The sequence below is a fragment of the Phycodurus eques genome, chromosome 1, assembly GCF_024500275.1.
Source record: "Phycodurus eques isolate BA_2022a chromosome 1, UOR_Pequ_1.1, whole genome shotgun sequence".
In the NCBI taxonomy this organism is placed as follows: domain Eukaryota; kingdom Metazoa; phylum Chordata; class Actinopteri; order Syngnathiformes; family Syngnathidae; genus Phycodurus; species Phycodurus eques.
In genome coordinates this window covers 26,564,661-26,577,244 of record NC_084525.1, presented here as the reverse complement: position 1 = coordinate 26,577,244, position 12,584 = coordinate 26,564,661, and the positions used below count along the sequence as shown (strand labels likewise).

Below are 12,584 nucleotides of genomic sequence, written 5' to 3'. Positions count from 1 at the left end.
AAATTGGTAAATTTCTGGTTAATTCCCATTAATTTCCATGGTAGTTTTGCTAATCCAGACTACTGTTGAAGTTCCCTTGAGCAAGGCACTGACCCATAGACCAGCACAGAAACATCATGAGAACTGTTCCTAATATGATTGCCTCATTTATCTACATTCAAATACACAATGGGCTAGTTAACGATGACCAAATCTGAGGCCGTTGCCGTATAGATTCTGCACCGACCGACCGGGCCAGGTCCTGAGACCAAACCACTTTCTTGAGACATCTCCCTGTGGCGCTTCATCTCTTTAAATGTACTCTTATGTCGTCTTAATTAACATTGCACACCACCATACGATGTGATAACTGTTGCCCACTCGACATCCATTGCAGCCTGGTCATCCTTAATTATGTTAATTATATATATATAAATATTATATAAATATAATTCGGGTGTAAAAAAGGGGAATAGATATGAAGTTCCTTTCCATTCCTTTTGCAAATGGTAAAATGTCAAGAGCACACTGAAATCAAGAGTCCACATTAAAGCACTTCATGATAAAGGATAGTAAAATATGAAAATGTTTTTAAAAAATCTGTGTGATCAAATTTGATTTCTTAAAAAATGTGCATTTGAATTATTTTTTAATATTTACCTGCTGCTGATTTTCATGCAGACAGCGCGGGTTCAATTCCCGGTGACCCAATACCCAGCCACGGACAGTACCAAGCCCGGATAAAAATGGGTGGGTTGCTTTGGGAAGGGCATCTGGCGTAAACACTGTACCAAACAAATTGTGGCGACCCCTGATTCTGACATTTGCTTAGCAACTTATTAAAGTATTTCTTGCATGTATCGTATATTCTTAGCTGTTTTTCTTGTGTAGGCTACAAACTAGTTGAGACTAAATAAACACTGCCTTTGCTGATCGCACTCCATTTTTCCTCAACTTCCTCAATCAATTAGTCAACAATCAAGTTTACACAGTCCACGTAATTCATAATGATTGAGTAATCGATTTATATACCTTTCTACACTGAGTGCATTACGTGCTTTTCGTTTTATTGGGAAGAAAAATCTAATTTCTCGCAACGGGACGAATAAAGTCTGTCTGTATCTATCTGTACTCGACTTTGTGATAGTGAACTTTGTGTTTGTTTCCCTCCCAGCAGAAGAGTCAAGATGCAGAAGAGTATTTGGCACTCGCTGCCAAGCTTGGCTGTTGGAACTGGGTGAGGAGGAGATGTAAAAGGAGGAAAAGCGTTACACATCAATGGAATAAAAACGGACACCAGGAATAGTAAGTATGACACTTTCTATCGGACCAAATACTATATGTTCAGTAACAGGGACAGTGGTGCAAGCTTGCACAAAAGTTTGATGTGAAAATCTACAGTTACAGTGTCTTATTTTGTGACCTAATAGTACCCAGAAATATCCCAGTTCCAAGATGCTGAAAGGAACAGTGCCACCTTTTGACTATTAAATGGATAAACATGGATGCACACAACATTTTACTATCGATTATACTAATAGGAAGCTAATCGCTGTTAAAAGCGGCATTCCCACATAACTTACTGTAACATCATGTTTAATAGTGGCCAGGGAATATTTGTACAATATGGGGTAAGTCTCCACACTTTATTTCATCTTAGATGTTTTATGTGCCTTGCTAGGTGCTGCTGTTTATTAGTAATGGAATACAAATTGGATTAGCAGTTAACTCTTTAGAGCCTACAGTATATTTGAACAATAGCATCTATAAACTGAGTTAATTACATCTACTACCTCGTTATTTTCTCCTATTTCTCAATAGGAGCGTCTCCAGTGGTACCTCGACTTACAAGTGCCCCAAGTTTTTGAGAGTCACAAGATGTTGGTTGGTCGAGTTTTTGCTTTTATGCTGCGTGACAAAATTTGAGGTAAAAGTAATCTTTATGTGAAGTTAAAATAAATAAATAAAATGTAAAAAATAAGTGGGTTTCGTTAATACCCTTGCATGTGGGCAAGGCCAGCCACAGCCGCCGATTCACTTTCAGCCATTTATTGAACAGGACAAACACTCAAACAAATGAATAAAAAATGAGAAAACTCCAGCAGACTCTCGCTCTTGAAGTCACTCACTAGGCTACACTCCCTAAAGGAACATCCAACACACAAATACTACATTACGTACAGTAATTACACTTTCGAAAAACCAGTTTTTCTCTTATACAGGTATGATTTTTTTAAGATTTAAAAAAAAATTTTTTTTTTTATACAATACCATTCTATGATATGCTATTCTTAAATGAAAACATTTTAATTTAGAAAAATTGATCTTTCAGGTGTATGGAACCAATTAATAGCATTTCAATTAAATTTAATACCGAAAATTAGTTTGATATACAGTGGAACCTCCATAATGCACCCATATTACTGTACAGTACAAATTATTATTGTTTTTTCATGGTCTAAAATGCCCAGTACAGTACAATGTTATTGTAAATAAATATTTAAAAAAAGCTTGAAAATGTATGAACGTTTCACATTTTATCCAAACTTACCATGCCGGTGTGCTTGGCCATGGTGACGTTGTTTACGTACAGTACTCATCATTGGCGAGTCGCTTTCATGAGCCGCGAGGAATTCTTGTGCTTCCTAGTTACAAATCCATTGTCAAAGGCGAAGGGCTTGACAAAAAAAAAAAAAAAAAAAAAAAACTGTCAGTGTACCAAAAATAGCATGTTCCAGACTCCAAAGACTTGTGTTTTGTATTCCTCAGAGCCATGCCACTCTCTCACGGTTTATGCACAAAAGACAATAGATACAACCATCATTACATGGCCGCCACGTCAATGCCCCACATTCAACATGACTGCCACGGAGGCACGGGCGGCACGCCTTTTGGAATTGGATTTAGTCATATTGTACATCTGTGCCCCGGGCATACGTCAGTCCCATTCGCTGCCTGCATTGCGCCACAACGCCAGTAAATAGAAACTACTTTTGGACACATTGTTCATTCCCGGCGGTCTATTTGATCTAATATCCATTCTATACTCCTAAATCAATGTACCACTGCATTTGGGTAGAGGTGTTTAGTAGGGGGCACTGTTTGCGGAAACATGGTAATTCATGAGTACGTTATATCTTCAATTTGTTCTTGCACCCTTTTGAATGTTTAATTTATTACACAAGTTGTACCGTAATTTCACATGTATTATGTGCACCCGTGTATAATACGCACCCCCCAAATTGACCTCAAAATTCTGGAAAAACCTTCTACCTATTTATAATGCATTTTTACAATGCATTATTTTGCTTCTACTCATATGAACAAACTGTTCATATTATTATCTCTGTTTTGTTAGTTTTTTTCCAAAGAATTATTATTATTATTTTGCTTTTTATTTAATTGCTCTAATTTTGAAATTCACAGCGCTACTTTTATTTAGTAAATTAGAAAACACACAGTTGTGCTCATATGTTTGATTACCCAGGCAGAATTTGTGATATGGTTACAGTTCTTTGAAGAAAACATGAAGGGCCAGGCGAAACATATTTACTTCTATGTTAGTGGGATTCAAATTAAATGGTCAAGCATTTCAGAAAGGCATTATCATTAAACAAAGCATAACCATCAATAAATTAATGATGGTTGTTGTTCAGTCATCAGTCATATTTAAAAAAAAATATATATATATTTCACAAATTCTGCCATGGTATGTAAACTTATGAGCACAACTGTAAATATATGCAGTCATACGTACCCCTGTCATATTGGAATGAAAGTGTAGGTGACACCTTTTTTATAATCACTAGGGTGTGGTGGCATATTTGAATGAAAATCGACACCTTTCTCGTAACCTCTAGGTAGCGGTGGCATTTTGAACTGAAATTGTAAAGCTTTTTCATAACCACTAGATGGCGGCATACATTTATAAAATGTGAAAGTTTTTTTTTCATTTGCCCCGATACCTATGTATAATGCGCACTATTGATTTTTGACAATTTTTGGGGGGGAAGATGCACATTATACACGAGAAATTACGGTAATCCCCAAAAGAAAATTTATTTTGCACTCTGTAGCTACTATGTTGAAGGCATTACAGTTGACAGAGAACCACATGAAGGGATGCAAGGAGGGTAGTCAGAGGGATGGGGAGCCCCTGAGCTGAGTGTAGGGTGGTTCAGTGCCTTGCTCAAGCACAGCTCAACAATCATCAGGATGCAGACTAGCATCTGTCCATGTGTCCTCCCGCAGATTGTTGTTTCACCGACATCGCTCAAGCTTCTACTGAGCCACCACTCTGCCATCAGCCCGCCTGCCGGCCCTCCAACTTCTGACATTGAGCTTGCAAGGCACGGCAGCCCCAAGTAGATTTTCATGGCAGCGGCACTCTAGTGCTGCCATGGCAGCTGCTGCCGCCGATGCCTCACACCGTATTACCGCACTGACGCCGGAGGAAGAGGGACGACGGACCGCCGTCAAGTTGTTTGGGAGCGCCGGCCCGCTGCCACGCGCAGAGCCAGAGAGGGGGAAAGAGAGGGAAGAAGAGGAAGAAGAGGTGGGAAGAGGGAACGAGTGTTTAGTGTGCGGGGCTCTCTTCGCCTCTCAGGAGAAGCTCCGGCTCCACGCCTTGAGTCACACGGGAGAGAAACCCTTCCACTGCTCACAGCCACACTGCCCCAAGGCCTTCAGCTCCAAATACAAACTCTTCAGGTACTCAGCCTTTATCATATGCTTGATAGGTCAAAGTCACAATATACATATAAAATAGCAGAGGTGGGGAAATTGACTCACATGACTTGACCCGAGTCAGACTTGAGTTGCCAATTTCACTTGTGACTTGCGTGGATAAAATTGATGGAAGACTCAACTTGACTTTGACTTGGTATTCATGAGACTCGACTGGACTTGAACTACAGTACATGACTTGACAAGTCGTAATGTTTACATTTGAAAATCTGAATTTTCAATATAGTGTGCTTTTTATTTTTGAAAAAAAAAAGTTAGATTTTCTGTGTCACGCGCACTGCAAAACTGCCAACCACCATCCCTCATTAAGCTAGTATCATGGAGGGAGCTCCAAAGATAATAACATTAGGATTCAAGGATTACGTTTTCGACGAAATCGGGAAAAAGAAAATGGCAACATGCAAGATTTGTAACTCAAACACAAGAGACACTATGGCGTCTACCGTCATCTGTCACCATGTAACCGATACAGTGCAGGTAAGCTACTAGCTAGGTTAGCTTCACAGTTTAGCACACCAATAGCTGTTCAGTCATCAACTAAACTTCATCTCATGCATTTATTTGAGAAGACAACAATGTGATAGACAATAAGGAGACTGTACACTATACCATTAGAAAACTGTGATTGCAAATGTGTTAGCATAGACGTGTAGTACATACAGCAGACGCTTCCTTGAGTGGGCTGACTCTTTTCCGTGCTGCTCTTCCGCGCGTCTGGCATATTGATGTGGTATATTCCACCTGTAAACTAATGCAAGCAAATGACTGAACTTCATAAAGCGATAACCTACAAAGTGCTCAAAGTTAATGCCGCTCATTCACCCAGTTAACACACACACTTTATATATTTGGAAAACAAGTTGGCACCACAAGCTTTACATATGATCTATGATGACATATTACATATGATCACATATGCTGTAAATACTCGTGCAAATGTTGGGGGGGGGGATTTACTTCTAAATAATGTAAGTATATATAAATTGAAGTTGTTCAATTCATTTTTATAGGTGTAAATGTATTTTTTTGTGTGAGGATCAGTAAAAAAATAATAATTAGCACTCCAATAATTGTTGTGACTGAGCAAGATTGTGTGACTTGGCTTATGACTTGATAAAGCCAAGTAATGACTTGACTTGCTTAAATGTTTATTTATTTATTTTTTTACTTACTTATTTTTTTTTCCCCCACCATAACTTGGGACTTGCTTGAAACATGACGGTTAAGACTTGAGACTTGCAACTTTCACGTACGTGACTTTTGACTTCACATAACTTTTATCTGACATATGTGACCGCTGCAAAATACTACCACTACTGTGTATACTATCATACCTAATGTTGTGGCAGACTATAGACAGCTATAAATTGTGACCGTAGACACAGATAGAGGTACTGGTATTAGCTTTCTGTGTTGCTGTGCTTAAACACTGGACGCTGCAGTATTATACTCGGCAGATCTCCACTTTACTGCGGTCTCTTCACTAACACTAAGAAGTATATACAGGAGACACTTGTTCTCCTCCATTGTTTGTTAATGTGTCTTGTTTCCACTGCTGCCTTCAATGCAGCTGCAGTAAAAATCATATACGTTTTCATTGATTGTGATTGCAAATCAATAAAAACAAAATGTCCTCGACCATAATGTAATAGATGCAATCTCTCCTGACTTGCTCATCCCATGTGGTCCTCTGCAGGCATATGGCCACACACTCTCCACAGAAGACCCACCAGTGCTCGTTCTGTGAGAAAATGTTCCACCGTAAGGACCACCTGAAGAACCACCTGCAGACCCATGACCCCAACAAGGAGGCTTTCAAGTGCGAGGAGTGCGGCAAGCACTACAACACCAAGCTGGGGTACAAGCGACACGTGGCCATGCACTCAGCCACAGCGGGGGACCTCACCTGTAAAGTCTGCATGCAGAGGTACGAAAGCACGCCCGTCCTCCTGGAGCACCTCAAGAGCCACTCTGGGAAATCTTCAGGCGGGGCCAAGGAGAAGAAACACCCGTGCGACCACTGCGATCGCCGTTTCTACACGCGGAAGGACGTGCGGCGACACATGGTGGTCCACACCGGCCGAAAGGACTTCCTGTGCCAGTACTGTGCCCAGCGCTTCGGCAGGAAGGACCACCTGACGCGTCACGTGAAGAAGAGCCACTCGCAGGAGCTGTTGAAGATCAAGACCGAGCCGCCGGATATGCTGGGCCTCCTCACCTCAGGGTCGCCTCCTTGCTCTGTGAAGGAGGAGCTCAGCCCCATGATGTGCAGCGTGGCTCCTAATAAGGACTCCATGATGGGCAAGCCCTTCCCAAGCGTGCCCCCATTTCCCATGGGCGTGTACGACCCGCACCACCTGCAGGTCATGTCAAACTCAGGGGTGACCCACCCTCACCCGCCCCTGATGTCCACGCCTCTATCTGTGGGCATGGGTTGCCACATGGAGTCCACTGGATCCCTGCACCCACACTCCCATCACCACCACCACCATCACCACCACCACCATCACCACCATTCCCCGCCGGTGCCCCCGCCCCACCACCAGCCCTTGGTCCCCCAGCAGCAGCACCATTCCCAGCAAGCCCCCAAGTACCAGCTGGGATCTACCTCATACCTGCTGGACAAACCCTTGAAAGTGGAGATGGAGAGCTTCCTCATGGATCTGCAGAGTGGCTTGCCAGGCCCACTCCCCTCCGGGGAGCCTCACGCTGCTGTTTCACCCCCCAAGGATGGACTGGAGCCTCCTGCTGGCCTGGCAGAAGAACTTTGCGGTCATCCTCTGCTGTCCAAGAGCCCCGCGGTGATCACCGAGTCTCTGTCTGCTGCTAACATGGACTTCTCCCACTTGCTGGGTTTCCTCCCGCTCAACCTGCCTCCCTACAGCGCCCCCATGAGCACAGGAGGACTGGTGATGGGCTACACCTCGTCTGCGACCTCCTCGTCTTCCTCCTCTTCCTTATCTCTGCACGCTGCAGAGCCTCACGCCGCAACAGCCACCATGGCACCTCTTACCTCTTTGCAACCACAACCTCAGGAGCATCAGAGCTCCAGCGGGGGTCTTGGACTTGGGCCCCTGCACCCTCTTCCACCAGTATTCAGCTCCAGCCTTAGTACCACCACACTGCCTCGCTTCCACCAGGCCTTTCAATGAGAGTTTTGGGCTAGATTAAAACATAAATAGATTTTGAATTTAAACAAAAAGAAAGAAAGAACACTTAGATGCCTTAAATGAAAGCACACAAAAGTTTTTATTAATCCTCAAAAGGAAATTAAACATCACTTTGTGGAAAAAAGGGGTGAAAAAGAAAAGGAAGCAGCTTTTATTTTAATTTTTTTCCCTTTTTCCTATCGTTTTAATTATGTATTAACCCTTATTTTTTTCTTCCATTGCCATTTATGTCCCCTTATATTTGCATCCCCCTATTTAGTAGTGTAGCAGGCAGAATCAGTAGGCCAAAAGGCATGGTACTGCTTACTTCCTAAAGCAATAATAGAACAAATATATCAAAGTTTAGTGACCATCTTTATTGTTGTGACCCAGAAAAAACTATAGTTTGAAGTGGATATTTTTGTTTTACTTAATTTTCCTTTTCCCCAAACCATGGTAGAACTTCTCATCTTGAGAAAAAAAAATAGCTCTAGAGTCCACAATTTACCTCAAATGTCATGAATGTGACCCTTCTTGGGGGGGGATGCTGTTTTCCCATATAAGAAATTTGACGGATGGCCTTTTTGTTGCTTGGCGGCTGTTGAAGTCAAGTTTGAATGGAAATCAGAAAAAAAAAGCATGTGGCGTTTTAATGGGGAAAAAGGAGGAAATAAATGTGAAAAGTGTTGGTTTAAAAATGATGCTGTTTTTTGAAAACTTTTCCTCAAGAGAAGCACTTTTTTTATTTTTTTATTTTAGCAGAAGGCACTTCATGTTTCGGAATCCGCTTTGTTTCCTCCCTCATGATTATACTATTGAGGTTGCAACACCCAGAATCCACTCGGGCTACTTTACACAGGCTATCCTTCCTCCCTGCAGTCATCCTAAAGGGATTCTTGTGGAGAATTCTTAACTTAACCAATAAAAAGAGCCTGTTCTTGCCAGAATTTCTTAGGATTTTGTATGGAAAGTCAAAAACATTTTTTTCTTGTAAAATCTTTGGGGGTTTTTTGTTCAACATTGAATGTTATCAAAAAGATATGCCACAACCTCCTCACTGAAATGGCAAAATATAACACTGGTCAACAACCAATTTGTTGTCTAAGATTTTCTAGCTGATTTAGGACAAATTTGATGGACTGAATCCAAATATCACATTGGTTTTGGTCAATCAGGTCAACTTTTGGAACTATTGCCATAGCTTTTTGTTTACATGCACAGGTATTTTCGCATTAGAGATTCGAATAAACAGAGGTTCATGGCCTGAATTTTGAACAATGATGACGTGATTCAATTTACAGGTACTTACTTTTATCAATGTCTATTATTCAATTTACAGTTAGCAAAGTTTGTAACATTTGATTAATAAACTGTTAACAAGTTGGCATAAAAACGTGACCTGAATAAGAGAAACGGATGTCATTTTTGTAGTCAGCGATGAAAAATTGTCCTCAGTCAGTTGAGAAAACGGACAACTTACAATTTTTTTTTTTTTTTTTTTTTTTTTTTGGGAACCCAGTGTAATGCTTTACTTGGCAAAAGATCCTTTTTAGCACAGCGGCGCGTCTGTTGCTGGACAACCTGCTATTTGTTTTTAGCCTGGAGTGCATCACTCAGATCCCATTCAAACGTAAAATCCTGCTTGATTTTTTGTACACTTTCTAACTAAATTCTTGTGAGGTCATGTCGCATAAAATCCGCCTCTTTAAGTTAGGCCTTCTCTTCCGAAAAGATGTCATGAGGATCCCTGACATATGTGAATGCGTAAAACAAAAAGAGTTACAGTGACAGATGAGGAAAAATGAGTTAAAGAATGTTATTGCAGTGTACGAAATATCTCATAAATACTTTTATCTCAGTAAGTGTGTATTTTAGGTAGTTCAACAAAGTGAGGATATTTTTCTTTTTGGATGTCTGGCAGGTTTACATTTGTGTGTATCTTGCATTTTTTTTTTTTATATCAAACATTGGATGAAGTATTAGCTTTTTCCCTTAAGCTTTCTATCCAGTTATTACCTTCACATGTACTTGAGTTGACGTAGTAGAATCAGAACTGTGGATGCTACAATATTTATAGCAGGCTGTTAGTGGCTTAATCATCACTTAGGATTTGAGCGAGCTAGAATGTGTCGATAGAAACGCTGACATGGACGGCCTGCGACGTGTGATCGTAGGTCGTTGTCCGGATGATGGAAGTTTTTCCCGGATGGCTCTTTAATGAAGCTAAGATATTTTCAAACCTATTCACCGCCAGCCTATAGGAACCTGAGCCCAAAGTTAACCCTACGCCTCAAAAGGTATATAGTGGATATAGAAAGTATGGTTTGAGACCGTGAGAAATCATTTTTAAAAATACAAATAAAAGTAAAGCGATCCGTTAGTAGGGGGGAAAACAAAAAGGCAATAGTTTGTTGAAGCACATCTTGCTTTAATGACTGTCTCTTTTGGTAGACTTAACTTGGCAATATTTGCCCACTCTTCTGTCTAAATGGACTTCTATTTGGACCTCTTCACACGTGCTTCTATCTTGACAAGAGCCCTTGCTCTTGAAGAAATACAGCCTCAAAGCATGACGCTGCCAACGCCGTGCTTCGCTGTGGGTATACTCTTCTACTGCTGACGTTTTTAGAACAAGTATGCTTTTTCCAATAGCGTCCATGTTTAACCATTTAACTTTTTTTTTTTTTTTTATTGTAGCTGGGCATGGATGGGTTTTCTGGAAGAAATATATGTCACCCAAAAAGAGGAATTGAATCTTTCAGCATGAAAATGAGCCAAGTATACAGTACATTCAAATTAACAAAACATGGGAAACGTATTAAAACTCAAACTGTTGCCGGGAGGAGCTATCTCCTCGTCTTCCATCCATCCATTTTCTGAGCCGCTTGTCCTCACTCGGGTCGCGGGCGTGCTGGAGCATATCCCAGCTGTCATCGGGCAGGAGGCGGGGTACACCCTGAACTGGTGGCCAGCCAATCGCAGGGTACATAGAAACAAACAACCATTCGCACTCACGATCTTGCCTACGGGCAATTTAGAGTCTCCAATTAATGCTATGTTTTTGGGATGTGGGAGGAAACCGGAGTGGCCGGAGAAAACCCACGCAGGCACGGGGAGAACATGCAAACTCCACACAGGCAGGGCCGGGGATTGAACCCGGGTCCTCAGAACTGTGAGGCTGACGCTCTAACCAGTCGTCCACCGTGCCGCCATCTCCTCGTCTTTTAAAAGTAAAAACTTTTGATGCCATTTCAAACTCGAAAAGCACGAGCACCCACCCGCTGAATATTCCAATTACACAAACCCAGGTTATCACACGTTTCACAACAGAGGTTATTTTTCTGTCAGGTGGTGTCCCATTAGCTTGTAACATACTGACAGTGGAAACCGTAATGCCATTTGACATTTTCACCGGAAATGCCTAATGTGTTTCCATACATAAGGTCCATTGAAGGCGGTTGGACCCGAAGGCTGCTGTGCACAACAGACGCCCTCAAGATCTGACGCAGTCGTGCGGCTCTGCAAGGTTAAGATGTGTCATGCTGATAGACTCCTATCAATCATTCATTAAAGCAAAAGGTGCTTCCACAAAGTATTACTTTGAGGGTGTGTACAATAATTTTTAGTTTCATTTGTGTGCTCCACTTTTCAACACACAAAAATACTTTCTCTATCCACTATATGGACTTGCATCTAAAGCTGTGGCCAAGCTCGTGCAGCTCAGCTAAAAGACGCTGGTCCAATCGTGATAGAAGGGCCACACCCACATCAGGATGTTGAGATGTTGATAAGTAACATACAAAAAAAAGCATAGCACATAAAAAAATAAAATACAAATTGCTGCTTGTAGCTACGGTTGCGGACAACTGTAGACCACTAGATGATCTCTTTTTTGTTTGTTTGTCTGGTTCTTTGTTGTTGTTGTTGTTGTTGTTGCAAAATGGACAAAAGGCTGCACAACCATCTCCGAACTGACAAAGTGTACATCAGCCCCTCAAACCCATCCTCCCTCTCTCTCGGCTGCTTAGTAGAGTCAAAGAAAAAGGGTCTGAAACAATGGCGGGGTTTCGTTTTTTTTTTTTGTTTTTTTTTGTGTCGTCATTTATTTGTTTTGTGGATATTGTTGTTATTGTCTGTTTGTACAAAGGACCTCGAGAGAAAAAAAACGCAACACATCACCTCATTTTTATTTTTCTTACCAAAACCTGGGGAGAAGAAACTACACTTTTGCACAATTGCTTGTCAAGAGATACTACATGCTGTCCGACATTTTGATTGATATACTGTAGGAGATGAAAACACTTGACAGCTAGCAGCTGCTCAATGCATAATACCTGTCCCACAGTGATCACCAATTCATCCCTTAAATGATTTCATCCTTCAACTTCGGAACTAATTTGAAGTTTATTTTTAACTCTTTTACCCCCGCAACGTACTTATTTTAAAATCGGACTCTTATAAATGAGTGATGATGTGATTTATTGATCATTAAAGGAATTAGCTGACAGCACCTTTTTGAGGAATGAAGACAAGATGTCATGAGGAAAATAAATAAGGCAAGATTCTAAATTGATATGTGTTATGATTCAAATGAAAGGTTGTTTCCAAGAAAAACCCTCTTGGCTTAAGCCAAATGTAGCAATCAAATTGAACATGTTATATTTTTGGGACAAATATTACTAAAGATTTTTAAAAAACTGCAAAAAGACA

General features: G+C 41.1%; 1 protein-coding gene across 1 annotated transcript in view; it reads left to right on the top strand.

Moving 5' to 3' along the window:
* Nucleotides 1-9,121, top strand: part of plagl2 (pleiomorphic adenoma gene-like 2) — a 71,798-nt gene extending 62,677 nt beyond the window's left edge. The window contains exons 2-4 of the mRNA XM_061696651.1: nucleotides 1,157-1,284; nucleotides 4,231-4,689; nucleotides 6,422-9,121. Coding sequence (XP_061552635.1) covers nucleotides 4,379-4,689; nucleotides 6,422-7,877 — 1,767 coding nt within the window. The 5' untranslated portion in view covers nucleotides 1,157-1,284; nucleotides 4,231-4,378 and the 3' untranslated portion in view covers nucleotides 7,878-9,121. The remainder of the gene's footprint in view (nucleotides 1-1,156; nucleotides 1,285-4,230; nucleotides 4,690-6,421) is intronic.
* The last annotated feature ends 3,463 nt before the right edge of the window (nucleotides 9,122-12,584 follow it).